General features: G+C 49.4%; 1 protein-coding gene across 1 annotated transcript in view; it reads left to right on the top strand.

Annotated features, from left to right (window-relative positions):
• DTNB (dystrobrevin beta) overlaps positions 1-27,916 on the top strand; it is a gene marked incomplete at both ends in the record, with an annotated part of 203,282 nt that overhangs the window by 174,157 nt on the left and 1,209 nt on the right. Inside the window, 4 exons of the mRNA XM_080711332.1 lie at positions 1,550-1,646; positions 6,491-6,511; positions 23,988-24,147; positions 24,843-24,932. Of these exons, the coding sequence (XP_080567458.1) occupies positions 1,550-1,646; positions 6,491-6,511; positions 23,988-24,147; positions 24,843-24,932 (368 nt within the window). The remainder of the gene's footprint in view (positions 1-1,549; positions 1,647-6,490; positions 6,512-23,987; positions 24,148-24,842; positions 24,933-27,916) is intronic.

The following is a 27,916-nucleotide window of genomic DNA, read 5'->3' as shown; positions in this document are numbered from 1 at the left end:
CTTCCTCTCTTCCTCTGTTTAAGGCCTTGTAGATTTTCATTTAGTTTCTTCTCCTAGAGAATGAAGAGTATTTGTTTGCCACTGGCTTCTACTGTTTAGACTTAGATCATCAATAAGTGAGTTGTAGAGAATTTAACTGTGCAGATGAAGATCATTGAAGGCGTAGAGATTCCCATCCTCCTAAAATTCATCCCACGTGACAGTACATTAAAAATTAATTGTGGACATTTGTAATTCTAGTACTTGGGAGGCAAAAACTGTCATCCTGGAGTCTTAAGTGTTGCTGGAACTGGGTTGTTAGAAGTACCCACTCAGTTAAGCTGGAGGGCTCTGAGAAATACATATTTAGTAAGCTGTTTCCAGGGATATCACATAAGACAGCAGGAAGCGGGGATTTATTCTAAGTCCAAGGGGTGTACAAAGCTTAAGAAATGTCAGGCGTGGTGGCGCACGCTTGTAATCCCAGCACTGAGGAGGCTGAGACAGGAGGATTGCGCAAGCTTGAAGCCAGCCTCGACTACTTAGTGAGGCTCACAGCAACTTAGTGAGACCCTGTTTCCAAATAAAATATAAAACTGCTCAGGTAGTGTAGCTCGGAGGTAGAAAGGCCCTGGGTTTCATGCCCAGTACCACCAAAAATAAAAAATAAAAAATAAAGCTTATGAAATCTGAAGTATTTATTTATTTATTTATTTATTTGCGGGTCTGGGGATGAAACCCAGGGGCATTCGACTCCGAGCTATACCCCCTATCCTATTTTTTATTCTTTATTTTGAAACAGGGTCTCACTAAGTTGCGAAGGTCCTCACTAAGTAGCTGAGGCTGTCTGCAAACTGTGATCCTCCGGTCTCAATCCCCTGAATGCTGGGATTACAAGCGTGCACCACCACGCCCGGCTTGAAGTATTTTTATTTATTTATTTATTTATTTATTTATTTATTTATTTATTTATTTTTGGTGGTACTTGGGGATGGAACCCTTCTACCTCCGGGCTACACTCCCAGACCTATTTTCATATTTTTATTTGGAAACAGGGTCTCTGGCTGGCTTCAAACCCGCGTGATCCTCCTGTCTCCGCCTCCCAAGCGTGGGGATTACAAGCGTGCACCACCACGCCCGGCTGAAGTATTTAATTTTGAAAAGAGCTTCTATATCGTGAGGAAAGGGAGGACATTTAATACGTGTGCTGGAACTGATGTCTACGCATACGGCCAAACACACTGGCTCTCTACCTCACACAAAAACCAACACCAGATGGGTTAAACATGAAGACAAAGATGCCGAAACTTCTAGAGAAAAATGTAGGATTTCTTTAGAACTTTGAAATAGAAAATAATTTCTCAGAATTACCATAAAATCGGTAAACTCATCTACAATAATATTGAGAGCGTATGTTTATCAAAAGACAGGTAAAGGGCAGGATTCGTGTACAGGTGTTCGACATCTTTTTGATCAGTATGTATGAGTCCAAGAACCGCCACTCTCCAGCTAGCGTGACTCAAGGTGTCCTTTGGGTTGGGCCCTCCCTCTCCCTCTCCCTCTCCCACAGGCAGAGGAAAGATGAGCTGGAGCAGAGGATGTCGGCCCTGCAGGAGAGCAGGCGCGAGCTCATGGTCCAGCTGGAGGGGCTGATGAAGCTGCTCAAGGTAGGTGGCCACCCCCACTCCTTGCCCCACCCCAGGCTCGGCTGCTGCCCTCCTGCCGCGTCCAACCTCAACTAGCAGCCTACAACCAGCGTTCAGGCAGACCTCCATGAGCCTGGCCTAATTAGGTATAAGTCACCCAGTACAAAGCCTGATTATAAAAAAAAAAGAGGAACTGGAAAGGCAGGAGAATCACAACTTCTGGGCCACGTGGGCAACTTCGCAAGTGTCCAACCCATCTATCTGTCTCAAAACTCAAAAAGAGCAGAAAGTGTAGCTCAGGGGTCAAGCACTTGCCCAGCATGCGCAGGGCCCTGGGCGTGAGCCCCAGAACTGCAAAAGAAAAAGGGAAAAAAAATTAGTAACTGGAAATCAGGTAATGTTCTTGAGTAGTTGCCTTTATAAATAAATAAGGATGTTTATAAATAGGGTATTAGCTATGTATAAATGAATAATTTTTCTCAGCTAAAGTTTAAGACAAGTTTTCAGCTGGGCATGGTAGCACACACCTGTAATCCCAGTACTTAGGAGGCTGAGACTACAGGATTTTAGGAAAATACTTGGGATGGGATGGAGAGGTGAGAAGGTAGAGGATACCTAGAGAATTGTTTAATCACCCCGGCCCAAGGTGACAGAGGTCCGAAGAGGGTGACGGCTCCAAAACACAGCAGCGTGGCGATTTCTCCTCAGCTGCTACATTCTAAGCCAGTGGCCAGGAGTGACGCTGGTATGTACTAGCAACTTGAACAAATGCTGGATTTGTGTTTTTAATTGACTTTTGACTTCCTCAAAACAATTACTTCTTTTAGTCTTGAGCCAAGGTTTTAAAAGTTTTGCTTTTTTTCCAGCTTGGTGTTGGGTGGATTGTTCTGCATGGACGTTTTTCTGCACTAGCCCTGTTAGCAGATTTCCCCTCTGAAACATTTTACACCTCCATAAATCTGGTTGAAGGAAAAGCTTATCCAAAAGCAGCATGAGCGAGTACTTGGGACTCCAACCTCAAACCCTGAGTTTCTTTATATTTCTAACTGTTGTCTTATAATTTCAGTAAAATAGCAGGACCCTGCCACCCCATTTTGTAGGCTCCCCTCCGGTTCTTAGATGCCATACTGTTTACTCACCTGATAGGCTGAGGCCAGACTGGGAAGATGAATTTGCAGGCCCAAACCTAGAAATGGTGTCTTTTTTTTTTTTCCATCAATTGGAGTTCACAGTTGAAAATCCAACACCTTTAGTGTCCAGCTTCCTAAAAGAATTAGAGCACAGTTTCAATGTCTGTATTCTGTGCTTTCCAAAAAGGTCATACGTAGGAATCAGTGACTTCTATTAAAATCTCTTAAGTAGTTTTCCTACTATTCAAAAAAATTCACCAACCCATAATAAAAATACCCTCTAGACTCCTTATTTTAATTTCAAATGACTGTCTCTTCATTGATGTTCAGTCTGCTGGCATTTAATTTGTTCATTAAACAGCTGTAAGCATTTAGTCAAATGGACAATCAAGCCACATGGTCTGGGAGGCTCATAGATTAAAACACAGCACACAGTAAATTTCCACTGCACGGGGACTTTTTTTGTCCCCCCTGCTTCAGTAAATATCGTGCACGTTATCATTTTATCTGAAAAGTGATCGTTCAAGTAAGTATACGTAGGAAGTAATGTCATTGTATGTTCGTTCAAAAGTCTTCTCTTTCCTTTTGGAACAAAAAATTATTTAATAAAAATGTGTTGAGTTCCTAAGTGCCGTGCTAGATATCTGGTGAGTAGCTGTGAGCGGACTCAGTCCCCGTCACGACCAATTTAAGGGCCCTTGTTCTCTTTTGTTTTTACTTCTGATGATATCTGACACGTAGGTGCCAATGTTTCTTTTTTTTTTTCTTTTTTTTTTTAAGATTTAAAGAAGTTTATTAGAAAGATAGAAATACAGAAAATAGAAATACAGCCCCATGCCAAAATGGTATGGGGGTGACCCGAAATGAATACACCAGGTGCCGATGTTTCTGTTCGTATCTTTTCCTTATATTTTCCCCCTGATTAATAAGTTTTTCACTAGCCTCTGCCTCAAACTTCTTATTTAAAAATCTACAAATGGTTATGTGTTGGCGTTTCAATTTCTTACATGCTCTGAACATCTTTCTGCTTTATTTCTCATTTTCCAGTATTGCTTTTGAAAAACATCGAACAGATGACTTCTGCGGTTTTGAATTTCAATTTCACTTGTAAATGCCTACCTAGTTAGAACGTAAATTTTTTAATCGGTGACTCTCGTAGTTAAAGCCAACAGCCTGCTGTGGCCGCCGGGCCAGACTTCTCCCATGTGGAAGACATTCACACATATTTAGGTCACATAAGCACCTCTAGATTTGCACTTGAAATTAAGGTATTATGACCCCCTTTAAATCAAGCTGGCTCTATCCCTTGTCATCGGTGTTTATGACCCCAGATGACTAACTGATAACAGAAAGGTTCTAAGGCTTTATATCTGGCCCATTTACTGTGTTGACAGAGTGTTAAAGGCTATCCGAATAACTTTGTGTGTTTAAATTATACAACATCATCTGAGGTAACACTTTGTCAAAGTCCACTATCTCCCAACACCCGTGCATACGGGAGATCTCTGAGTGCTGCGATTGCTGTCCTGCCGGCCCGCCCCGTCCTGACCAGACCCATGTGTCTGTTGCAAATCAATGATTTTATGTCTCTGGACAAACTTATATAGCAGAGTCGCCGCGGGTTCAAGCATGAAGCAATGCTTGCTGAAATTTCCTCATTCTATTAAACCAAAGCAACGTTATCTCCAATCCCAGAGTTGGGGAAAAGAGTGAAACAGGGAGATATCTTAGAGACAGTTCTAAGAAATCACATACTGATTTTATTTATTTATTTATTTATTTATTTATTTATTTATTTATTTGCAGTACTGGGGACGAAACCCAGGGCATTCTAACTCCAAGATACATGCCCAGCCCCATTTTTTATTCTTTGTTTTGTTTTGTTGTGGTGCTGGGGGTAGAACCCAGGGGCTTTTTTTTTTTTTTTTTTTTTTACCTCCAGGCTATATTCCCAGACCTGTTTTTATACTTTATTTGTAAACAGGGTCTCACTAAGTTGCTTAGAGCCTCACTAAGTAGCTGAGGCTGGCTTTGAACCCATGTGATCGTCCTGTCTCAGCCTCCCAAACTCTGGGATTACAAGCTTGTGCCGCCACGCCCAGCCACATGCTGATATTTTGACCTTGGATAGGATTTTATCCTGTGAGGGTTGCTATACCTCCCCTACCACCTCAATTTCCATTTCAGCACTTAGTACCAGCAATAAAAAGCACATTTTAAATTGTTTAGTAACTCCCTGATGGCCTTTTGCCTTGCCTGGTGGATTAAGCAGTGGCCTACCCCAGTGGGAAGTCTTGCCTGGGAAGAGACACTTCCCAAGAACCCCATGTGCCAGGGCAGAGGCCGCAAGCTTCTGCCTTCTCCTAGGCTCCGCAGCTGTGCTCAGAGGCCCCTGCTGGGCTCCTGGGGGTAGACCGGGCCACTGGCAGCCGGAATCCCTGGGTGTTCATTTCTAGACCATGAATACGCCTTACAGAAATAAAAGTTTTCTCCCAAGTTTGTATTTGCTCCTCCTCTTTTACAGTAAGATTTTACTTACCCTTTTCCTTTGTTTTACTGAAATCACTGTCATTACACCAAGAGCTACAGACTCTGAGAGAGCAGGACCGCGTATCCATATCTAAGACCCCCTAGACACATGTTCAGTGGATCCTGCACGTGGATACAGTTTAGGTGGAACTAATGCGACCGCTCTAAGATTAACATCCTGGAGCAAAGAGCAGACGCTCCGACCACAGTCACCCATGGTGAGGCACCGAAAGAGGAAGCGGAGGGTCCATTCAAAGACAAAGCAGCCCAGGAGCGAAAGACTGAGGAGAAAGAAACTAGAAAGCATTTCTCTTCTTTGGGCTTTTCCCTGCAGTGTCCACCGATGTAGTCACTGCTCAGTCATCTGTAGTTAGCAAGCCTGTCCTACACATCATCACTAAACGGCTCTAAAACAGAAATTGTATCTTTGTTTTCAGTGCCTCCTGCAGAAGAATTCCTAACTAAACCTATTTTGAATTAACGAAAAACCAAGAATGCAAATTCTTTTTTGAAAAGCCTTTAGGGTCCCGAAGCAGTCTCCAGTTTATTGCAAGAAACAGACATGCGTTTGCATCCCCAGAAAAAAAGACGATGCGGGCTGATAGCAAGTGGGGGGCGGGGGGCAGCTCCAACAGGGTCAGTGGGGAGAAGGAACTGGGAAAGAAAGCTTGTGGGGAAGCCGGAGCCGTGCTTCTCACAGTGGGGCAACAAGCTCTTGGAACACACTGTCCCCACCCCAGGCTTCCAGTCCTTGGCTCCGGGCTCAGGCCCCAGTTTGCCTCTCTGACAAGTTCCCAGGTGATGCTGATGCTGAGGGCCTGTGCTCCCCATCTTGAGAACCACTGGCTGGGCAGATGTGATTGGTGAAGCAGAATGATGGCTAGGTAGGTCTTTAAGCCTTGATTGAACTTCCTCTGTCAGCATACCCTAAATAGTCACTGACCTTTGGCAAGCCGGCACTCTAGGCCTCTTTTGTCTGTAAATGAGGAAATGGCACTAGATGGTTTCTAGAGTTTTTCTTTTCAACTCTACTATGAGCATTGAGTCTCTGTGGGCAGAGGCCTCTCGTTTGCTGTGTCCTGCTGGTGGAAGGTGCCTGGCCTGATTTGTCTGGTTTCTTCTGTCATTTCTTCCCAGTGTTTGTGGTGATGGGCATTAATTTCTCTCCTTTTCTCCTCTGCCTTTTTTCGCCTTCAACACCTCTAGGAGGAAGAACAAAAGCAGGCAGTAAGTGGACTTCAGAATTCTCCCCTGGACTCTGGCTCCTTTTGCATGCTCTTCTGTTGCTCATAAGTGCTCCACACCTCCTCCCTCCTCCCTGCAACGCAGCATCCCTGAGGAACCGGTCTTGTGTAAACGCTCTCTGGCTCCCTCCGTGGCGGTGTAAAATGGCCCAGGAGTCCACACCCTGCTTACCCTGTGCAGCCTGTTCCCACGTGAGGCCAGAGCTCCCTGATTCTTCAGTGCACACCTGTTGTGCTTATTTAGATGTGCACCATCAGCCAGGCTGCCATTGCATTTCCCTACTTTTTCATCTTCTACTGTTTTGTGTCTGGAATAACTTGAATTGCTTGAAACAACTTCAGGGTGGTGGGAGTGACCTCCAGTCTAAACGCCCCCGTCATGAATGAGTGTGCATGGGAAGGAAGGCGTCCTGCCGTCTCGAGTGGGCTTCCCGAGGCTCCTGTTCCACCAGCCTTCTTAACAGAATGGCTGGTGACAGCCAAGAGACCAGCTGCACGCAAGTGGCTTCCCGCTCAGAACCTGCTGCAGGGTGCTGAGCTTTCGGAGCTGCATGGCTGTTATTGCATGATGCTTGGGGAAGGGTGGTGTGTGTCTTTATTTTTCCTGATAGCCACTAGTCCACACAAGAAAATCAGTTAAGGACCTATCTACAGTAGTAACCTCATTCGTTTATATAATTAGCCAGGCATAGTGGTGCACGCTTGTAATCCCAGTACTTGGGAGGCTAAAACAGGAGTGTCGCAGGTTCGCAGCCAGCCACAGCTACTTAGTGAGGCCATCTGCAACTTAAGTGAGACCCTGTTTCAAAATAAAGAATAAAAAATCGGGCTGGGGATGTAACTCAGAGGTAGAATACCCCTGGGTTCAATCCCCAGTACCACACACACAAAAATAAAATATGTAATATAGGGAAGTTTTCAGAGCATACATTTTTACAACAGTGAAAGCTGACATGTAGTTTATCTCAGGTAAAGAGAGAAATTTAAAAATGTTAAATTCAAAACTCACTCATTTTTAGCCAGGCACAGTGGCACATACTTGTAATCCCAGTACTTGGGAGGTTGAGACAGGAGGATCACAACTTTGATTCCAGCCTCAACAATTAGCAAGACTCTGAGCAACTTGGCAAAACCCCGTTTCAAAATAAATTAAGCCGGGCGTGGTGGCGCACGCTTGTAATCCCCACGCTTGGGAGGCAGAGACAGAAGGATCACGCAGGTTCGAAGCCAGCCGCATGCGCTGGTTTAGGAGACCCTGTTTCCAAATAAAAAATGTAAAAATAGGTCTGGGAGTGTAGCCCAGAGGTAGAGGGCTTCCAGGAACCCCAGTACCACAAAAAAAAAAAAGACAAAAACCAAAATAAATTTAAAAATATAAAGGGTTGTAGTAGAACGTTCCTGGGTTCAATTCCCCAATACCACTACCAAAAAAAAAAAAAAAAAAAAAAAAAAACACCTCAAGACAAAGATGAAGAAGTAGCAGAGAAGCAGGCGTGGATAATACCTCCCACAAGCAGCAGAATGGCCCAGCAGGCTGGGGAAAGGCAGGCGCATCCTTCCTGCTTTCCTTCCCCTCCCCCTCCCCCTCCGCTGAGGGCCCATCCCTCATTACTCGACAGCCTCCCTGCTGACCCTGGGCGCCACTTGGCCAGAGCTGCTCACCACCAGAGCTATCTTCCTTCCTCATCCCTGTAGGCCAGAGATGCCGTTTACAGCTAGAACCACTCGCTGGGAATTTACTTCCAACAGTCTTCCAGCTTCGCATCTCCTGATTTCTCTCTGAATGTGCATGAATTGGAAACACCTTTTCTCTGAGACCTCTGTTTCCAAAGAAGATACACGTTGTGGGTGTCTAGTTCCATGAACACATTTTGGTGTTTGCTTGTTTGTTTTTTTAAGTTTTACAGAATACCATATAATGCAAGAAATAGGAATTGCCGTCACTGAGATACTATTTCTTAGACCAGTCTTACCCTTGATGCTTGGGGATGTAGCTCAGTGGTAGAGCGCTTCCGTAGCTTGCCCAAGGCCCGGGGTTCCATCCTCCACACCACACGGCTTTGCGACATTGCTGAGGCTCGTCTTGAACCCCAAATTCTCCTATCCCAGCCTCCCAAGTGCCGGGATTACCAGTGTTTGCCACCATACCCACCTGCCCCATACATTTTGTTTGTTTGTCTTGGTACTAGGAATTGAACCCAGGGACATTCTGCCTCCAAGTTATACTTCCAGCTCTTTTTAGTTTTTATGTTTGAAACAGGGTCTCACAAAGTTGCTGAGTCTGGCTTCAAACCTGCAATCCTCTCCCAGCCTCCCAAGTACTCAGATTACAGGCATGCGCCACTAAGCTTGGCTCACCCCATACCTGAGAGGCTCAGGAAGTAGATAGCGTCAGTTGAGTCAGGGTTAATCAGGCCCAGAATTGTCATCAGACTGTAATCAAAAGACTTGGCTTTCCCACTGGCTAACAGTAGATACTCAGAAAATATTTGCTGAATGAAAACCAGTACTAACCCAAACTCTATATGAATTAATAACCATATTAATCACAAAGGTCCTAACTAGCTCAAGTACCTGTAAGAGTGCCTGTGCTCAAGGTTCTGTCATATAACAGATCCACTAAGAGACCGGATTACTTCTCAGAAATATCCCTCTCTGATCCGAGCGTGGCGCACGTCTACAATCCCAGTGCTTTGGAGGGTGAAGCAAGAGGATGAAGGGTTCAGGATGGTGCGCTTAGCCGGGCCCTGTCTCAAAAATCGTTTTTTAAACGAGAGAGGCAGACTGAGGGTATACCTCAGAGGTAGAATGCCCCCCGGGTTTAATTCCCATGACTACAAAAAAAACTAAAAATATACCTTCATCATAGTATTAGAAGTAAGTATTCTTATTTCACTCCCCCAAACTCCTTGAGCACCCAGAGGTGGTTTATAGTTTGAAGACACGAGAGGAAAGCAGCCCCCAGGTCTGTGCGGTGTCCCCGGTGTTTTCCTCACTCTCATCAAAGATGCACCCAGAGCTTCTCGCCTTCTTCCCCAGCTTCCCCGCCTGCTTTTATTTCCCTCCTGTTCTGTATTTCTGTCTTTCCATCTCCTGGCCAGAATGCACGCCATATGAAAACTGGCCTCCAGGGTCTCCAGGAAACTTTTTTCTCTGTACCAAACTGGAGAAATTCTTTTTTTCCCACGGAAGGATATTGATTCCTAGGACATGCTTATCTCCCCCGGATTCTACAGTCTAATTCTCATCAAAGCAGTAACAGGAAAGGAGGAACGGTGACTTGTAGGTTTGGAGCCTGAGGCCCTGAGCCGCGCTGGCTGAGGGAGGCGAGCTGGCTCGGGAAGGGGTCCGTCTGACCCGGGCCTGGTCACACTGGAGAGCCAGGCCGTCGAGCACAATGGTCTGCCAGGTGCCTGGAGAGGTGCAGCTGAGACTCCAGTGGGGAGATGGGGCTGGCAGCATAGATCTGGAAGCCCTCAGCATAAAATAGGGGTTGGAATCATAAACATAAGCCTTGGGAAAACCCAGAGTAGACGAAAAAGAAAAAAGAGGAAGAGGGAGTAGGAAGAGGAGGTGAGGTGAAGAATTGGGGTTCTCTTGGGAGCCCAGAAATCCTCAAAGAGGAGAAAGTAAAGACCAGGAAGCCCTTGGACTTGACAACACCGACGTTATCAGCAACTTTGGGGGGAACTTTTCAGTAAAGTGTAGGCGACAGGCAGCTCTGAAAGGTTTGCCTTGTGCCTCGCCCCACACCACCACCCTGCCCCACCGTGACCTCACCTCGCACCACCACCCTGCCCCCCCACCACCTCGCCTCCAGGAAGGGAAGTTTAAATCTGCCTCCGTGAATTACACATGAATGGATCGCCCTTCTCGCTAACACAGCCTTGTTGGCAAAATCTCGTTTCTTTTCCATCTGACCAAGTCCATAACCTTTACCTACCTCGGTTTCCGCACCCATAAACTCCCAGCTCCGCAGCTCTTTTTATCTTTCATTTTGGGTGTTGATCTATATACTGGAGAAAGGCCTCCAGAGAAAGAATCCAGTTGGGTTCGTTTCACGAGTTTCTCCTTTGTAGACTTTGAAATCTTCTGGCCTCCACTTCATTATCTAGGCTTTCTTTCAGCAACCAGATCCTTCCCCCAGCTTTATTCATGCCAACCTCTGGCTCCCAACTTTTCCGGACAAAAGAAAGCACCCTAAGAAAGCATCGGCTGCTTCCCTGGCGCCTTCTTGTGGGCTCAGCTCTGCAGTCCGGGCTGTGTCCCCAACAGGACCGATGCCTTAGTACTGTCTCTCTCTTAACCGCACCCCGCACCTCCTCTCGGCCTGGGATCATTGCTGTAGCTTCACTCTGAGTGTCTGTGGGCATCTCCTCAAGTCACAAGGCTGTGCATTCTCTACAGTGGCCGGTTTATAGCTGAACTTCAAGCTATTCAGATGTCGCATATAATGATAAGGCCAGGGTAGCTGAGCTTCCTGGCCCAGAGTCCATGACGGAAAAGAGCAGCTGCTCAGTTCCACCCACGGAGGCACGTCATCAGGAGGCAGGGACTGTCCCTTACGCTTCCCCACTTACTGCCAATCGCCGTTTGGCACGTAGATTCACCCTCATTAGGAGCCTTGATGTTGAAAAGGAGAAAAGGAAAAGTAGGAGAATGTTCTATACAGTCAGAGTTGCTACAGAGACAGCTGACTAGAGTGGTGCCTTTTTAATAAGAGTCGGCCAGCTCACTCTGCACTGCACGAGGCACTGCACAGATGACACAGCTAAGCCCTCGGTGCCTCGATTAGACAAATTATTAGCAACTTAAACATACAACATTGCTATGTTGTAGCCTGGTGTGGTGGCACACACTTGTAATCCCAGCATTTGGGAGGCTGAGACAGGAGGATTGTAGTTCATAGACAGCCCCAGCTACTAAGTGAAGCCCTTTGCAACTCCATTAAGACCCTGTTTCAAAATAAAGAAAAAAAAATAGGGCTGGGGTCGTGGCTCTGAGATAGAATGCTGCTGGGTTCCACCCCCAGTACTAAAAAAAAAAAAAAAAAAAAAAAAAAAAAAGCTATGTTTTCATTGCTTTCACATTCCAAATTTTAGTTCCTATGTTTAACCAGCTTGGACCTCAGGAAACCAAGAGAGAATCTAGGAGAAGCCCAGTCTTCTGGGGACTTCTCCCAAGTGTGCACGAGTTTATTCTTGGCTCTTGGAAGTTCTAATGGAATCTGAGGCTTCTCCTTCCACAGCGGCTCACTACCCAGGAGGAAATGTGTGGACAGGGCTGGGGAGTAGCCAGTGGCAGAGCACTTGCCTAGCATGTGCTAGACCTGGGGCTTGACCCCCAGCACTGCAAACAAAAAGAAAGAAAAAGAAAAAAATGCCCTCGCTGACCAGCTTCAGTAGAACATGACTCAAGTCGCCTCCAGCCAGGCATTTCTCCTCGGCACGACTGACGTTGGGGCCAGGTAACTTTTTTCTGTGGGGAGTTGCCCTGTGTATTGTAGGGTCTTTTGGCACCCTCTCTGACCTCTACCCACTAGATGCCCCTGCTCTTGGGCCCCTAGATGGTAAAGTTGTTCCAGGTTAGAAGCTCTACGCTGAGCCCAGAGTCTCGGGATAGGGCGTGAGCCCCGAGGTTCTCTAAGAAACCCCAGTTGGGATATTCGGGTCTGGCATGAATGGGTCTTCTGCCCACAGATCACCCTCTGCACATCCTGCCTCCTTTGGTGTCATTGTCCACACGAGCATCCTCACACTAACCACCTAGGCTTTGCCCCTCCCTCCAGTCTCCAAAGCCTGCTCAGGTCTTTCTCCAGGAGCCGGTGTCTCCCTCCTCCTCTCTGTTCCTGGCACACTCTCTGTTCCAATCTCATTGTCTGTCACCCGTTCCACTGGGAATGCCTCCTGAGTCCTGCCTGTCCTTCCCAGTCCTCCTTCACATTGTCCAGAGATGGGTTCCTAAGCACAGGCCAGACCAGCCACATCACTCCCTCCCTCCTGCCACTGTCTGTAGCAGGGGCAGCAGGTTCTCAGAGGCCGAGGCAGCAGGGCTGGGGCGGCTCCATGGAGCGTGCTTGCCTAGCATACTTAAGGTCCTGGGTTCCATCCCTGCAACATAAAAAAATAGGGTTAGACCACAAATATATTTTAGGCTTTGTGGCCCAACTAGAGATATGCAGGTATTTGCAGCCATTTAAAACCCACTCCTGGCTCATGGCTGCAGAAAGGCGTGAGAGAGAGAACACAAGTGAGCAGGTGGAAGCCAGACTTGCCGTGGTTGTCGTTTGCGCGCCTGTGACCTATGAAATCGACTCAGTGGTCACTTATTTAAGGCTCTGGATGATCACGTCCCCACGTCGCCTCCCCCAGCACACTTTCCATCCCCTCCACCCTGGCCGCTCACCAGCCCTGCTGCCAAGGGCAGCCTCCTTGCCCATGCCCCACGGCCCCCCCCCAAGCCCCGTGCCTGTTGCAGTGGGACACTCAAGATGCTGGCTGCTTCTATGAAACCGTCCCCTGCTCCAGGATGTCAGGGAAGCCTCTCCTAGATGCTGCTTCCCCTTTGCACAGGGTGCAAATTCCGCCCTCTTTTATATGCTGTCTCACACGTGCCTGGTTTCCTCCAGGCACTGTAGCCTGCTCAGAGTGGAGACACGGCCTCATCTGCATCGCCCCCAGCACCTCTCAAAGAATAACAGCTTCCGCTGTACTGAGCCAGGGAGGGGAGTGTTGCGCAATCATCCCCACCAGCCTTTAAGGCAGATGTTAGCCCCACCTGACCCACGAGGAATCTCAGGGGCAGAGAGGTTAGGTAAGCCGCCCCAGGGCACACAGCTAGCAAGTGGCAGAGCTGGCACCCAGACCTGGCACACAGCAGAGCCCGGACTCTGACCACCGTGGTACACACAGCAGGCTTACAACCAAGAGTAGAGAGCTGTCGCTGAAAGAATGCCAGGCTGCGTGGCACAAGTTTTGTTTACCCATGAGGAATACTCAAATTTCACTCAATGAGCTTCTTTTTAATGTGCTTTGATTGGTGCAGTGCAGTCTCACACCATAATGTCGATCATGTTGACAGTGACACACATGCACACACTTGGCGCCCCTCCCCCTGCCCCCTTCCCTCTACAGAGTACTGAGACTCACATTGGTATGTTCACATCTGTACGCATAGTCGGTGATAGCATTCCATCAGTGAACCTCAGCCCCCCCTCCCCTCCCCTTAGACCACCTCCCTGGCTCCACTGGCGTTTCTCCTCCGTTGTCTGGATCCCTCCGCCATCCCAGTTACTCCCCAGCTTCTGCATATTAGAGAAAACATGGGACCCTCCGCTTTCCGTGACTGGCAAATCTCACTTATAATGTTCTCCAGCTCCTTCGTGAAGATCAAACACTGTAGCTTTCTCTTGCCTTCCACTGTCGTCACCGCACGTCAGTCCTGGAGCAGCCCACAAGCCGCCACGGTGAGGACAGTTTGGGTGTGAGCCCTGAGCTTCCTGATAAGATGAAAGAAAAAACAGGCCTCAGCCCTGTGCAGGGACCTCACAGTAAGCTTGGCGGCCTTATCCTCCTGACAAACACCCGTGTTAAAGTGGAAAGAGCAGAGGAACATCACAAAACTCTCTTCAACCCCTCTCTGGGTGTTTAGAAGCCAAGTGTACCTTTCGAAAGCTACACCGACGTCAGCTTGCAGGTGGGCGCCGTGCTGAGACAGCAGGTCTCAGGCGCATTCTGTCCCTGCCCCTCCATCAGCGGGGGAAGCTCAGCCGCTGCGTTGCCGGCCGCCCTGGACTGTCTTTCTCGTCTCCTCTGCCTACTTCTACCTTGCTTGTCGCTTCCGTCTGCAGTCCCAACTCCCGGCAGTCTGAACTCTTGTCCAGTGAGGCAGCTCTCATCTTGGAGCAGCAGACGGCCCATCACTTCTGTCCTGTCCCTCCCACAGCTGACAGGGCAGCCCCATCTTCCGAGCACCCGCAGCGGCTGGCAGCTACGTGTGGCTTTGTCTTCTTCTTGGAGAAAATGTTCCATGCCAGTTCTCTGTACGGCCACGGTGCCTTGCCTGCACTGCAGACTTGCGGCCTCAGTCTCCCAACATGGTTCTTTGGTTTTTTTTTTGAAAGGGCCTCTGCAAATCGGCAGCAAAGAGGCCAGCTTAACTTAAATACACCGCGGCAAAAATGGAGGTAATCGTCCAACTGGCCATCTGCTACCTGGCAGGTATCCACGAGTCAGAGGGAGAGGGGGAGAGTCCAGTGTCCTTGGTGCCCGTTGCCATGATGACGCCTGGCTGGAAGTTTTTGTTGGTGGGGCTGGGACACCCCATGGAGAACGTTGACCCTCACATCAGGCTTTTGGCCACAGGCCTCCCTGCGCTTGGTTACCTGGCTGTAATGTGTACCAGAGAGATTTAAAACCGTGAGCCCATCCCGCAAGGGAGACGAAGGGAAGGAAGTCCTGTGTGCAGCACCAAGCAGGGAGCCCATCCAGAGCGGCACCGCGCATCCCTGCCTCGGGTATGAGTCCCTCTCCTCAGACACAGGGCCGGGGAGGGACCACTGCGTGCTCGGCGCACCTTCTCTGGCCTACCCTCCACCTGTTTTGGCTCCAATATTAGATTTGTGTCCTAGATAAGGGTAAAAGTCATAATCCCTCTAACGCTCCTTTTTGTATATTTCTTGTTCTTACTTGAAATTAACTCTCGTAGAAAATCATGCTTAGCCTCAGTAGTGAGAAGTCCAGGTTGATTCCTGTGCCTTCTGACTTAGAAACGTGTAAGTTTCCAGTAGTTTGAGACCATTAGAGGCTCCAGGTGCCCTCCTCGCCTCTCTGCTGATCTGTTTGTAACCTTGTGGCCTCTGTAGGCCTCAGGTTCCTCCAAGATAAAAGGAATGTTGGTGGAAAACAGGCCATTTTCTTGTGGACACAAACCCTCTGAAATTAAAAGCGTAATTCCAGACTTTTTTTGGAATGTGATCCTCAGCTTTCTCGGGTTCTTGGTCTGCTGACTGCAGACGTGCAAAGCCAGCAGTCCAGGGCACTGCGCAGGGCGGACGTCTGAGCTCTGCGTGTCCAGCACAGTCGTTTCCTGCTACAAGGGACCTCTGTGCTCAGCGAACCTGAGCTACAGGGCCTCCATTGTGCTCCGTTACTGGATGAGGCCGTGTTGACCTCCAGCCCCAGCTGTAGGTTGTCTTACAAGATCCCGCCGTCCTTAAAGCCCCGCGGAGCATGCTGCGGGCTCCCCGGGCTAGGCCCCTCTTGGCAGCTGAAGCCCAGAGACACACAGTGATTTTACACCCACAAATCACTACAGCTAGACGGCTCACCCCACCCCTGACCAGCTCCTCCACCTCACTGATTCCTGTGTGATTCTCAGGTTTCCCATTGTCTCAAGGTGCCGACTGCAGGGTGCAGCCCCAGCCCCCCACTCTGCCGCTAGTTCTGGGTGTGCAGGGAGCAGAGCACGAGCAGTCTCCGTGGAGAAGGCCTGCTCCCCAGCAGAAAGCCCGTCTGTGCTCGAGACGCGCTGCAGCCCAGTGCTGCCGCATTTTTACAGCGCTGGGGCTCAAATTCAGCGGTGCTCCGCCTTTGCACTGTAGCCCCAGCCCTTGATGATGACGACTATGATGATATTTTGAGACAGGGTATCACTTAATTGCTCAGGCTGGCCTCAAACTTGCAATCCTCCTGCCTCAGCCTCCCAAGTTGCTGGGATAACAGGGCTGTGCCACCGTGCCCATCTCCAGCTTGATTTTTACTGTGTCTCTTGGCCCCGGCAGAGAGTGAGCAGATGAAGTAGACACACAGTTTATTAATGTATTTTTAGACATTGGTTTTGGTGGATGAGCCAGGTGTGGTGGTGCACACCTGTAACCCCAGTACTGGGGAGGCTGAGACAGGAAGATTGCAGGTTCAAAGCCAGCCTCATCACCTTAGACTCTCAACAGCCTAGCAAGACGCTGTCTCAAAACAAAAAATAAAAAGGGCTGGAAGTGTAGCTCAGAAGTAGAATGCCCCTGAGTTCAATCCCCAGGACCACAAACCAGTACTATTTCCCTGGGTCCTTCAGCTCAGACCGCTTCACAAGGCTGCGTCACCTCAAGGCTCAACGGCTCGCCTGGCTTTTGGCAGGGCTCTAGGGCCTTCACATGGAGCTGGCTGATGGCTGGAAGCCACCCTCGGTTCCTGGTTCCTCTCCACAGGGCAGCTCACACGGTGGCCGCTGGCCTCACCGGAGGGCAAGCAGGAGTCACAGCCCCACTCAGGAGAAGTGCTCACTGGGCCCAGCCCACGTTCCTGGGGAGGGGGCTGCACTGGGCTGTGAACAGTGTCACGCGGGGCGGGGCCGCCGTAGAGGTCTGGCTGCGGTTATCTAGAACATCTCATACAGGGACTCCTGTCTCCGTGTGGAGGCATCACGCCCAGAGCGCCACCGCCTCTGGCCGCTTTCCCACTTCCCATTACAGGACGAGAAGGGTCGGGAGCTTGGTGCCCATCCTGGTCACTTAACAAGTGCTTATTAAGCATTTACGTGTGCTGAGGATGAAATTTCACAGGATGAAATTTAAAGCACGAGGTAGCACAGGGCTGTGCGGTGCATCTCGGAGACGCAGCCTCACACTGCCCGGGGCAGCAGGAGCTGGGCCATCGGGGCTGAGTGGGCACAGTAGTGAGAGCGCCCAGGCCTTTCAACAGACAGCGAACCGTTACCAGGCCTTTTTTTTTGTCAGAGCCCCCCAGTAGCAGAGTCCATCACACCACTGCACCCCTTATGCTCATCCAAGACCAGCGCCAGCCGCGAGGCCTCCTGACTTACCCCGCCTGCCTGAAGCAGTGGTCTGTGAGCTGTACCTGGTGTCTTTGACCTGCCCAGGATACAAACTTGTATCACTCCACCCAAGCTGGGGTGCCGTGGGCCTGGCAGCTCTCTCCCGGCACTGCTTTAATCCAGGGTCTGGGCTTGTGAGTCTCATCGTGGAGACATCACTTTCCTGCAGCCTTAGATTTGCTGTCAGCCGCTCTGAACAGAGACAACTTCAAAGGTCTGCTTTCCTCCGAGGCACGGGCTGGCGTGATCGCGTCCAGGACGGGCCCCGGGGCTCCCAGGCTGGCGTCGGGAAGTCGGCTTCACTTCCGGATCCTAGAGTGTGGGACACACGTGCTGCCCATCTCTCATTTCTCTCCCATCATCATTTCCCGATTAAAATATTTACAAAGGCTTGCTTTCATGTTATCGCAAAGCAGCTGTAGGTTCATTGCGGGTCTGTGACTGCTGCTCGGGCCCTGCCCAGTGCCTGGCCCCGCCCCACGGGCATCTGTAAGGACGGAGCCGGGCTAGCCTCTGAGGGGCAACAGGCGACTGTCACACAGTTATCCCAAATCACTGGGATTCCACGGGCCGTGTTTTTTCTTAAAGTGGGTCCAGTTTCGTCTTGAGTTCTTGCTGTCTTTGAGCTAGGTACTTACCCATGCATTTCCAGACCAGCTCTGACACCAGTCTCAGAGATGCTGAGTCCCAGGGACTCTCTGTGGAACCGTGGCCCCGACGGAGGAGCGGCCCCATCCTCACCGTGCTGGGTGCTGAGACCTGGGCCATGTGTGCTCGGCCTGTCACATCCTTGGTGGTGGGCAGCTCTGATTCTCACGGGCAGCGCTCCCAGCCCCGAGGTCCACACGGGACCCCATCGGGGCTCTGGCCTCCCTCTGAGAGAGACCACGAGGCTTCCCGCCTCTCACGGTCGCCACTGAACCTTTAACTTACATCACTCTAATGTTTAATAATACCGAGCATCCTTTCCAATGCCTGTTAGACATTTATATATCTTCTTCAGAGAAATACCAATTTAGATGCTTTGTCCCTTTGGGGGGGGGGCACTGGAGATCAAACCCGGGGCAGTGCACTTGCCAGGCAAGCGCTTTGCCACTGAGCCGCATCCCAGCCCGCTTTGTCCTTTTGTGAGTTGAGTTGTAAGAGTTCTCTATGTGTGATATAGATACAGATCCGTTATCAGGCAGCCTCTGGGGGAACATGAGTCTTCCCGCAAGGCTTCCCAAGCATCTGGGCAGCCTCTTCACCCTCTGGGCTCCGCCAGTGTCTGCTGCTTTAATGTGTCTCATCCCAGGTGAGAGCTCCTGGGACTTTCCCGCCCCAGACTCTCTGGCCTTCCCTGTATATTCTCTCCCCTCTCTCCAGCTTCCTGATTTAGCGTGGATTAAAACTATGAGATCTGCCGCTCATAGGCACTTTCCAACGTTATCTCGTGCAGATCTTGAAAGTCACGAATTTTATCCGTGAATGTTGGCTCCATCACCTATAAAAATGGCCTCAGAATAGGGAGGTGATTGAGATGATAGGATAAAAGGTTCAGGGGAGCCCCCCAGACACGATGGCCAGTATGCAGCAAAAGGCACTGGCTAAAAGAGGACTCATGATTTGTTTATAAACTAACTGGAAAGAAAAGCTAGATGCATACCCTAGGAAAGTAAATAATAATAAAATGTTTTATAGCCAATGATAAACATAGAAGAAAGTATTTTACAAAATATTTAACTATCTGTATAAATTTATTATATAAGCTAAACAATAGTAAAATGCTTTTTGTAGCAAAAAAAAAAAAGAGAGAGAGAGAGAGAGAGAGAGAGAGAGAGACCCCCATGCCGGGCGTGGTGGCGCTTGGGAGGCGGAGACAGGAAGATCGCGCAGGTTCGAAGCGCTGGCTTAAGAGACCCTGTTTCCAAAAATAAAAATAGGTCTGGGGGTCTGGGAGTGTAGCCTGGACGTAGAAGGGCTTCCAGGAACCCCAGTACCACCAAAAAAAAAAAAAAGACCCCACAGCATCCCATAGTATAGCTATATGACACTTGTTAATCCATTCAGGCGTTAATGGACTTTGGGGTTGTTTCTACTTTTTGGCTGTTAAACTATTGTAAATGTTCAGGTGGACGTGTGTTTTCATTTCCTTTGGTTCAGTACTCAGGAGTGGAATCTGCTGGTTAGGTTTATGGTTAACGTTTGAAGACACCTCTGAAGGGTTTCTAAACTCCTTGCGTCTCTTACGGTCTCATCCACGACGCCCGGGTTCCCGTGCCCGCACCCCGGTCGGCCTTCTCCACTGTGGCTCTTTCGGTGGGTGACAAGTGGCGGCGCGTTGTGTTTTCAGTTTCCGTTGCCCTCAGGACTCCTCGTGTCGAGCACTTCTCGTGTGATCATTAGCCTGCTTGTACATCGTCTTTGGTGAAATGTTTGTCCACATCTTTGCTCATTTTGTGATTGGGTGGTTCGTCTTTTTATTAAGGAGTTGTAGGTGTTCTTTTTTTTTAATTCTAGACACAAGTTCTTTGTCAAATATAATTTGCAAATATTTTCCCCATTCTGTGTCTTATTCTTCTTAATGTTTTTCAATAATTTCTTATTGAAATATAGTTCTGTACCATACAATTCACAATTTTAAAGTGTAAAATTCAGTGGTTTTAGAATGCTTCCTCAAACCCCAAAGCAAACCTCGTACTCGTTAGCGGTCATTCCTTTCCAAACCTGCCACCCCAGCCCAGACAACCACTAATCTACTTTCTGTCTATGTGGGTTTGCCTATCCTGGGTACTGTGTATAAAGACAATTATACAATATGTGACTTTTTTGTGACTGGCTTATTTCTTTCACTAAGCAAAGTGCTTTCGGAGTTCATAAATGTTATACATGTATCAGTACTTCAGTTCTTTTTATTGCCAAAAAATGTTCCATTGTATGAATACACCACATTGTTGGTGCATTGACTGGTTGGTAGATACTGGGGGTTAAACCCAGGAGCGTTGACCTCTGAGCTACACTCCCAGCCCTTTTTTTTTTTTTTTTTTTGGTGGTACTGGGGTTCCTGGGAGCCCTTCTACCTCCGGGCTACACTCCCAGACCTATTTTATATTTTTATTTGGAAACAGGGTCTCTTACGCCAGCGCGGCTGGCTTCGAACCCGCGCGATCCTCCTGTCTCCGCCCCCCAAACGCGGGGATTACAAGCGTGCGCCACCACGCCCGGCTTACCCCCAGCCCTTTTTAATTTTTATTTTAAAACAGGCTCTTGCTGGGTTGCTGATGGTCTAAGTCACTGAGGCTGGCTTGGGACCTGGCATCCTCCTGTCTCTGCCTCCTGGGTACTGGGGTTACAGGCCTGCACCTCTGTGCCCAGCCGATTTCTTTCAGTCCTTCACGGGCTGATGGACCTTTGAGTTGTTCTTACTTTGGGGCCACCTTGAATAATGTTGCTTGTGAACATTTGGCTACACATTTGTATGTGGACACCTGTTCTCATTTCTGTTGGGCACACACCTACGCGTGGAGTGGCTGGTCGCACGGTGCTCGGTACTTAACCTTTTGAGGAACTGCCGGGCTGTTGTGCAAAGCTGCAGCAGCACTGGCCTTTCCGCTGGCGCCGTGTGGGTGCCCCGGTGTCTCCACGTCCCTGCCACACTCGTTCTTCTCTGTCCTTCGCATTACGGCCCTCCTAGTGGGTATAAAATGGTGCCTCGTGACTTTCACCTGCATTTCCCTAATGTCTAACAATGTTAAGCATCTTTTCACATGCCTATTGGACGTTAATTTTTTTGGGAGACATACCAATTTTAGATGCTTTGTCCGTTTTTAAGTTGCATTTTAAGTATTCTTTATGTGTGATAGATTCAGGTCCCTTATCAGATATATAACTGGCAACATTTTTCTCTTTGTGTAAAGTGTCCTTTCTCTCTCTCTCTTTCTTCTTTTCTTTCTTTCTTTTTTTCTTCCTTTCTTTCTTTCTTTCTTTTTTCTGTACTAGGGATGGAACCCAAGGGCATTCTACCTCTGAGCTATATCCCCAGCCCTATTTTTTATTCTTTATTTTGAAACAGGTCTCACTGAGTTGCAAACAGCCCCACCTAAGTAGCTGAGGCTGGCCTCGAACCTGCAATCTTCCTGTCTCAGCCTCCCAATCCTTTCACTTTCTTGATGGTGTCCTTTGAACAACAAAACTATTCGTTTTGATGGTGTTCAGTGTATTTAGTTTTTGTTTTTTGGCTTGCACTTTTGGTGTCATATCTAAAAAGTCATTGCCCAACCCACGATCATGAAGATTTCCCTTTATGTTGTCTTCTAAGAGTTGTAGCGCTTACATTTAGGTGGTTAATGCATGTTGATTTGTCCATATTATATTTAATGATGTTTTTGAAGAGCAATATATTTTTTTTTCTTTGGTACTGGGGTTCCTGGAAGCCCTTCTACCTCCGGGCTACACTCCCAGATCTATTTTATATTTTTTTTTGGAAGCAGGGTCTCCTAAGCCAGCACGCACGTGCATGCTGGCTTCAAACCTACACGAACCTCCTGTCTCCACCGCCCAAGCGCGGGGATTACAAGCGTGCGCCACCACGCCCGGCAAGAGCAATATTTTTACTATTAAAAATATTATAGCATGACTTCTTATACATTTGAATATTGTGTATTGATCAAATCAGGATATCCATCACTGAAAACATTTTTCATTTCTTTGTGATAAGAACATTTAAAATCTTCTCTTCTAGCTGTTTTGGCAAAAGTTTTAAGCTTTAGTCTAGAAATGTAGCCCAGTGGTAGAAAACTTACCTAGTCTGCACAAGGCCACGGATTCGATCCCCAGTACCACACACACATATGAAAAAGTTTTAAACTTTGATTCCTGTTTTGTCAGTGTTGAGTGTTGACCCCAGGGCTGCTCATAAGCTAGGCAAGCATTCTGCCACTGAGCTACAGTACAGCCCCTGTCAGCTTTAACATATCCTGGTGCCATATCTAAAACAGCTTGGCCTAACCCCGGGTCATGAGATTTTGCATATATTTTCTCTGAGAAACTTTGCGGTTTTAACTCTTACAGTTACTGTGCCCAATTTTGAGGGTTTGATTTTTTTTTAATATGGCTTGAGGTAGAAGTCTAAGTTCATATTCATTTATTTATTTATTTATTTGCAGTCTGGGGATGGAACCCAGGGGCATTTGACCTCCGAGCTACACCTCCTGCCCTAATTTTTATTCTTTATATTGAAACCGGGTCTCACTGAGTTGCAGAGGGCCTCACTAAGTAGCTAAGGCTGTCCGCGAACCGCGGTCTCAGCCTCCCGAATGCTGGGATGACAAGCGCGCGCCACCACGCCCGGCTAGGTTCATATTTATTTGTATCGTGGATAGATCTGAGAGTATGCTAAGGGATAAAAGCAGATTTCAAAAATATTTATAGTAGAATACTGTCCAACCGAAATTTAAAAGCATGAAAATATTATGCTATTCATAGTCACATGTGTATACATGGATTTAAAAAAAGAGCAAAAAGAACTTTTCCAGCCCAGAATCTCTGATAATGGTTACCTCTGAAAAGGTAAGAGGAAGGAACTGGACCTAGAAAAAAAAAAAATTGGTCGTAATAGAAGTATTTACATCTACCTGAGCTGTGTTTAGGTTAAAGTAAACGACACAATACTAACAGTTATTTATTCCAGGTGGCTTACAATAGTACACCTTTTAGCTTTCCAGATTTTTTATTTTCTCAAAGACACACACACACACACACACACACACACACACACACACACACAGTAAGAGCCCTGAAGAACAAGGCCCTTCAGCTCACCCCCTCGCTGCCGCAGCGAGGTGAAGCTCCCTGCCTCTGCCTCCTCTGCTCAGCCTGTTTCTCAGGAGAATCCCCAGAAGGACAAATATCTTTATTTGAACCCATTTCCCAGTTTCACTTCCACAGAAAGCCCCAGTCCCCCACTGGGAAGAGCAGCCCAGCCCCAGGCTGTCTTCTTTCGCATCTCCCCCCACCTCCCTGCTCCCTCCAGAGTCGGGAGCACACGCACCCTTGACTTCACACGCACGCGTCCTCGCGTCCCGAGGGTGCCCAGGAAAGCCCCGCTGGGCGAGGCCCCGCCGTGCGTGTGAGGCAGCTGCCGGTGCCCGCGTGCTGACCCCTGCCCCGCGGTCAGGGGTTGCCCGTGAGGCCCCTGCCCTGGGTTATGGCCTCGCCCTGCGTTGTCCGCGGCACTCTGGCTCTTTTCTTGCCTTTCTTCTGCAAATGGATTAAAAATTGGGTTGTGGGCAGAGCTGATGAGAACGTGGATGTGAACGCGTTTGCAAACAGACCTGAGGATATTTGCGTGCGATTTCTCCCCAGTGGATGAGCCCTCCTGGGTCGGTGGCCCAGCGGCCCTGTCCGCTGCCTCCCTGGAGGCCTGGCCACTCTCTGCTGGCCTCTCCCCCACCCTTCTCCATGTTCTTACCATGCTGCCCCCGCCCACGGCCCTTCCTTGCTCCTGTTCTTTCTTGCCCCATCCCGGAGGCAGCCGGGCTCCTTCTCCTTCCATACGTCACCATGAAGCCCTGGCTGACTTGATGGCTGAGAAGGGCATCCCTTCCCCAAGAGGCCCGACACCCAGGATGACACACTTATCTCTGATCCAGGCCCAGGCCACAGGCTCGCCTCATACGTCGCCCACTCATGGAGGCGGCCGCCCCGTGCCCCTGCCGGTCCGCTCCGCGTCCGCCGGCTCCACGCCGACGCACTGCCCGCAGGACTCGCTGAGCGGGGTCGGGGGAGATGTGCAGGCGGCCTTCGCCCAAGGTGAGTCCCAAGGGGACCTGGTGTGTGGGGGAGCGGAGGGGCAGGAAGCAGGGACGGGCGTCCTGCAGAGGTTTCTGCAGGCCTTCTTTGCTCTTGACTTTAGATGAAAGACAGACAGCGTAGCTAAGTCAAGCCTGGCCCCTGCCCAGTAGAGGAGCTGGCCTTGAGTGGGGCCTGCAGCCTCCTGTGCATGTTCTGGGCTGAGGGCAGTGCCCTGTGCCTCCTCCAGAGGAACTGGATGAGATCATCCGAAGTCATGCACGCTTGCTTTTAGGACAAGCGAAAGCAGGAAGAGTGGTTCTCTGAAAGGCCCTGGCCGCGGGCTCAGGGAGCTGGACTTGCCAGCCATCAGAGGAGCGCGGGACCGGCGTCTGTACTTAGGAAGGACGTCCTTAGGGGGCTGGGACAGGGAGAGGAGGTGCATTGGAGAATAATGCCCAGAGGCTGAGGAAGCCCAGAGCGGCTTGCTCTGGAAACCCGCTGTTTTCTTGTCTGTGGCCCTGAAGCATGGACTACACGGGACCCTGCTCTCCAGGAAAGAGGGGCGGGAGCTGCGGCCTCCGGCCAGCCTCTTCCTACCTGTCTGCGCCCTCATCAAGGCCCGGCTGCCCGAGGCACCTGCTCAGTGCCTTCCTCCACGCCCGTCCACCCGCTCCCGTCCACCCTGCATCGCCGTGTGCTCTGACTCTCCTCAGGTACGAGGAGAAACCTCCGCAATGACCTGCTGGTGGCCGCTGACTCCATCACCAACACCATGTCATCCCTGGTGAAGGAGCTGCACTCAGGTGAAACCCAGAGCCCCGCCCGCTCCGCGCCCCTCTTTTCCCCGCTTGGCTCTGCCTTCTAGCAGCTCCGGGGATGTCACCCAGCGCGCCTCCTTCCATCCAGACACTTAGACTTACCTTGAGGACGCGTCCAGTGGAGCAAAGGCGATTCTCCATTTAGGAATGCAGACGTTTTGCGCAGGCCCCGTCCCGCCCCGTCCGCCTGCACTTGGTCCACAGCGGTTCTCTCCCTAGCCCCACGCCAAGGACCCCGCCTGGATGCGCGCCCCGGTGGCCGCCGCGCTGAGCTTGCCCCCCGCTGTCTTTCTGCTCTTACTTGACTTGTTTTGAAACCCTCTCCTCTCCTTCGTCCGTGACCAGGCTCTGATGGCATCTGAAGCTCTGACCTGCCGCTTCCTTCGCTGCTGTGTTCAATCCTATCTGACTTCTTTCTCCGTCACCTGGCCGCGCAGTGACTTCCCGAGACCTCTACCTGATGGCATTGCCCCTACCCTAAAGCCCAGGAGGGAGAAAGCAAAAGGCCTGTCACCCACCATCATAGCGCCAGGTGCCCCACGACTCCATTAGTGGCTGGTTTCCAGCAGCGGGAGGCCCACATGGCATTTAAGCAAGTGGTCCCTTCCTGCGCTCACACCCCCACACCAAGGGCCCCCTCCTCTCTCTTTCCATCTAACATGGTGCTTGTAAGTACCTTGCAATAGCTTAGCAGGGTTGTTAAATAAAAGGCAGTGCTTCCACAGACTACTCAGACACTTAGGGAAGGGAGTACATCCCTCACAGTTGCCATGGGACCAGCCTCCGCTGGCACACATCTCTGCTCCCGAGTCGGCCTGTTGTCTTTCAGAAGAGAAGATGCCTGTGCGCTGGTTGGTTTTTCCAACTCAGGTCAGGCGCCAATTCTCTTACACTGGAGTTTTATGGTAGCCCTCTCTATCTGGCCCTGTTTTTCATCCCCCACAAAAACACGGTGCCTCCCCACGCACACAGCGGAGGGGACGGCCTTCAGAGACGATTTAGCTGATTAGAAGGCCCCCTCCTGAACAAAGCTCCCTCAGGGGCCAGAAATCCCAGGTATAGAGGGGATTTCCTAGGGGATTTCAGGCTGTGGCTTGAACACTGTGTCTCGTGGCCACCGCTTAGGGTTTATGCAAAATAAGCATGTGCTTATTCGTTAGAATGGGGTGAGAGTGTGATGTAACTGGGCGTTATCAGACGTAAGCAGAAAGCACACAGAGGCCAATAGCGTCACGAAAGTTAAGCATTTATAGGAATACTCGAGAATCTCTCGTGACAGGACAGGATGACCTTAGCAGAATTATGTATTGTCCTTGGGAGGTCCCTTACTGACCACACTGTCCAGTCCTCTTACTTTAGAAACATGGGAGGCAGAGACAGGAGGATCGCGCAGGTTCGAAGCCAGCCGCACTGGCTTAAGAGACCCTGTTTACAAATAAAATATAAAATAGGTCTGGGAGTGTAGCCTGGAGGTAGAAGGGTTTCCAGGAACCCCAGTACCACAAAAAAAAAAAAAAAAAAAAAAAACAACAACAACCAAAAATCAAAAGAATCGTGGTGAGTGATTATCAGAAAAGTGATTTGTCTTGGGAGCCTGAGATGAAAGGGTCACAGGCTTGAGGCCAGTGCCAGCATCAACAGAGTGAGATTCTCAGAACTTAATGAGCCCTGTTTCTGAAAGTGAAGTAAGGTTGATAGTCTAGCTCAGAGTAATCCTAGCAACTCTGGGAGCTGAGACAGGAGGGTTGCAAGTTCAAAGCAGGGAACATAGCAGACCTGTCCCAAAATAAAATTAAGCTGGGCATGGTGGCACACACTCGTAATCCCGGTTCCTGGGAGGCTGAGACAGGAGGGTTGCAGGTTCAAGGCCAGCCTGGGCAACTTATTGAGGCAAGACCCTGTTTCAAAATAAAAAAATAAAATAAAATAGAGCTGGGATGTAGCTCAGATGTAGAATGCCCCTGGGTTCAATCCCCAGGACCACAAAAAAAAAATTAATTAATTAAAAAGAGCTGGGGGTGTAGCTTGGTGGTAGAGCTCCCCTGGGTTCAATACACTGTACTGAACAAAAGAAAAAGAAGGGAGGGAAAATAGAGAAAGAAAAGTGATGCCTGAAATCCCCCAGCTGGAAGGAACAAAGGTGGTCCCAGCACGTGGATCTTTAGAACATGAAGCCAGGGCTCTTGCCCCACCCAGGACGAGACGTCGAGCTTGGTCCTGTCAATGCCCCTCTTTCTGCGCTCTTCTCTCCCAGCACTGAAGGCCGTCCACACTAAATCCACACCCCTATAGGCTTAATGAGCTCAGTGTTCCTAAAAAATGCAGGTGTCAGCTCCTCTCCGTGCAGAGGTGCCAGCTCGCCGGTGGATGGCTGAGCCGCGCGCAGCACGCTTGCCATCTCGACCACGGTCTCATGGGGTTTTGTTAGGATCAGGGCAGGCTTCCAGATTACCTATGTTCTATGTACAGTGTGCACATATAACACATGCATGGCTTGTCCTCTTCCTCTTTAAAAATATATTTTCAAGTCTGGCATGGCGGCACACACCTCTGAGAAGTACTTGGGAGGCTGAGACAGGAGGATCTCAGTTCAAAGTTAGCCTCAGCAGCTTAGTGTAAGCAACTAAGTTGTCAGCCTTAAACAAGCTGTCAGCAACTTAGCAGGATCCTGTTTTCAAACCAGTACTTAGGAGGCTGAGACAGGAGGATCACAGGTCCATGGCCAGCCTTACCAACTTATCCAGGCTCTCTGCAACTTAGTGAGATTCTGTTTCAAAATATAAAATAGAGCTAGGGGTCTAGCTCAGAATTAGAATGCCCCTGGATTCGGTCCCCACTCAGTCCAGAAAATAAATAAGTAAAGAAATAAATATAAAAATAAAGTGCCAGGCGTGGTGGCGCACGCTTGTAATCCCAGCATTTGGGAGGCTGAGACTGGAGAATCGTGGTTCACGGACAGCCTCGGCTAC

The sequence above is a fragment of the Muscardinus avellanarius genome (assembly GCF_963383645.1).
Source record: "Muscardinus avellanarius genome assembly, chromosome: 15".
NCBI lineage: Eukaryota > Metazoa > Chordata > Mammalia > Rodentia > Gliridae > Muscardinus > Muscardinus avellanarius.
Note: the sequence above shows the minus strand (reverse complement) of the source record. Positions and strands in the feature narration are given on the sequence as shown.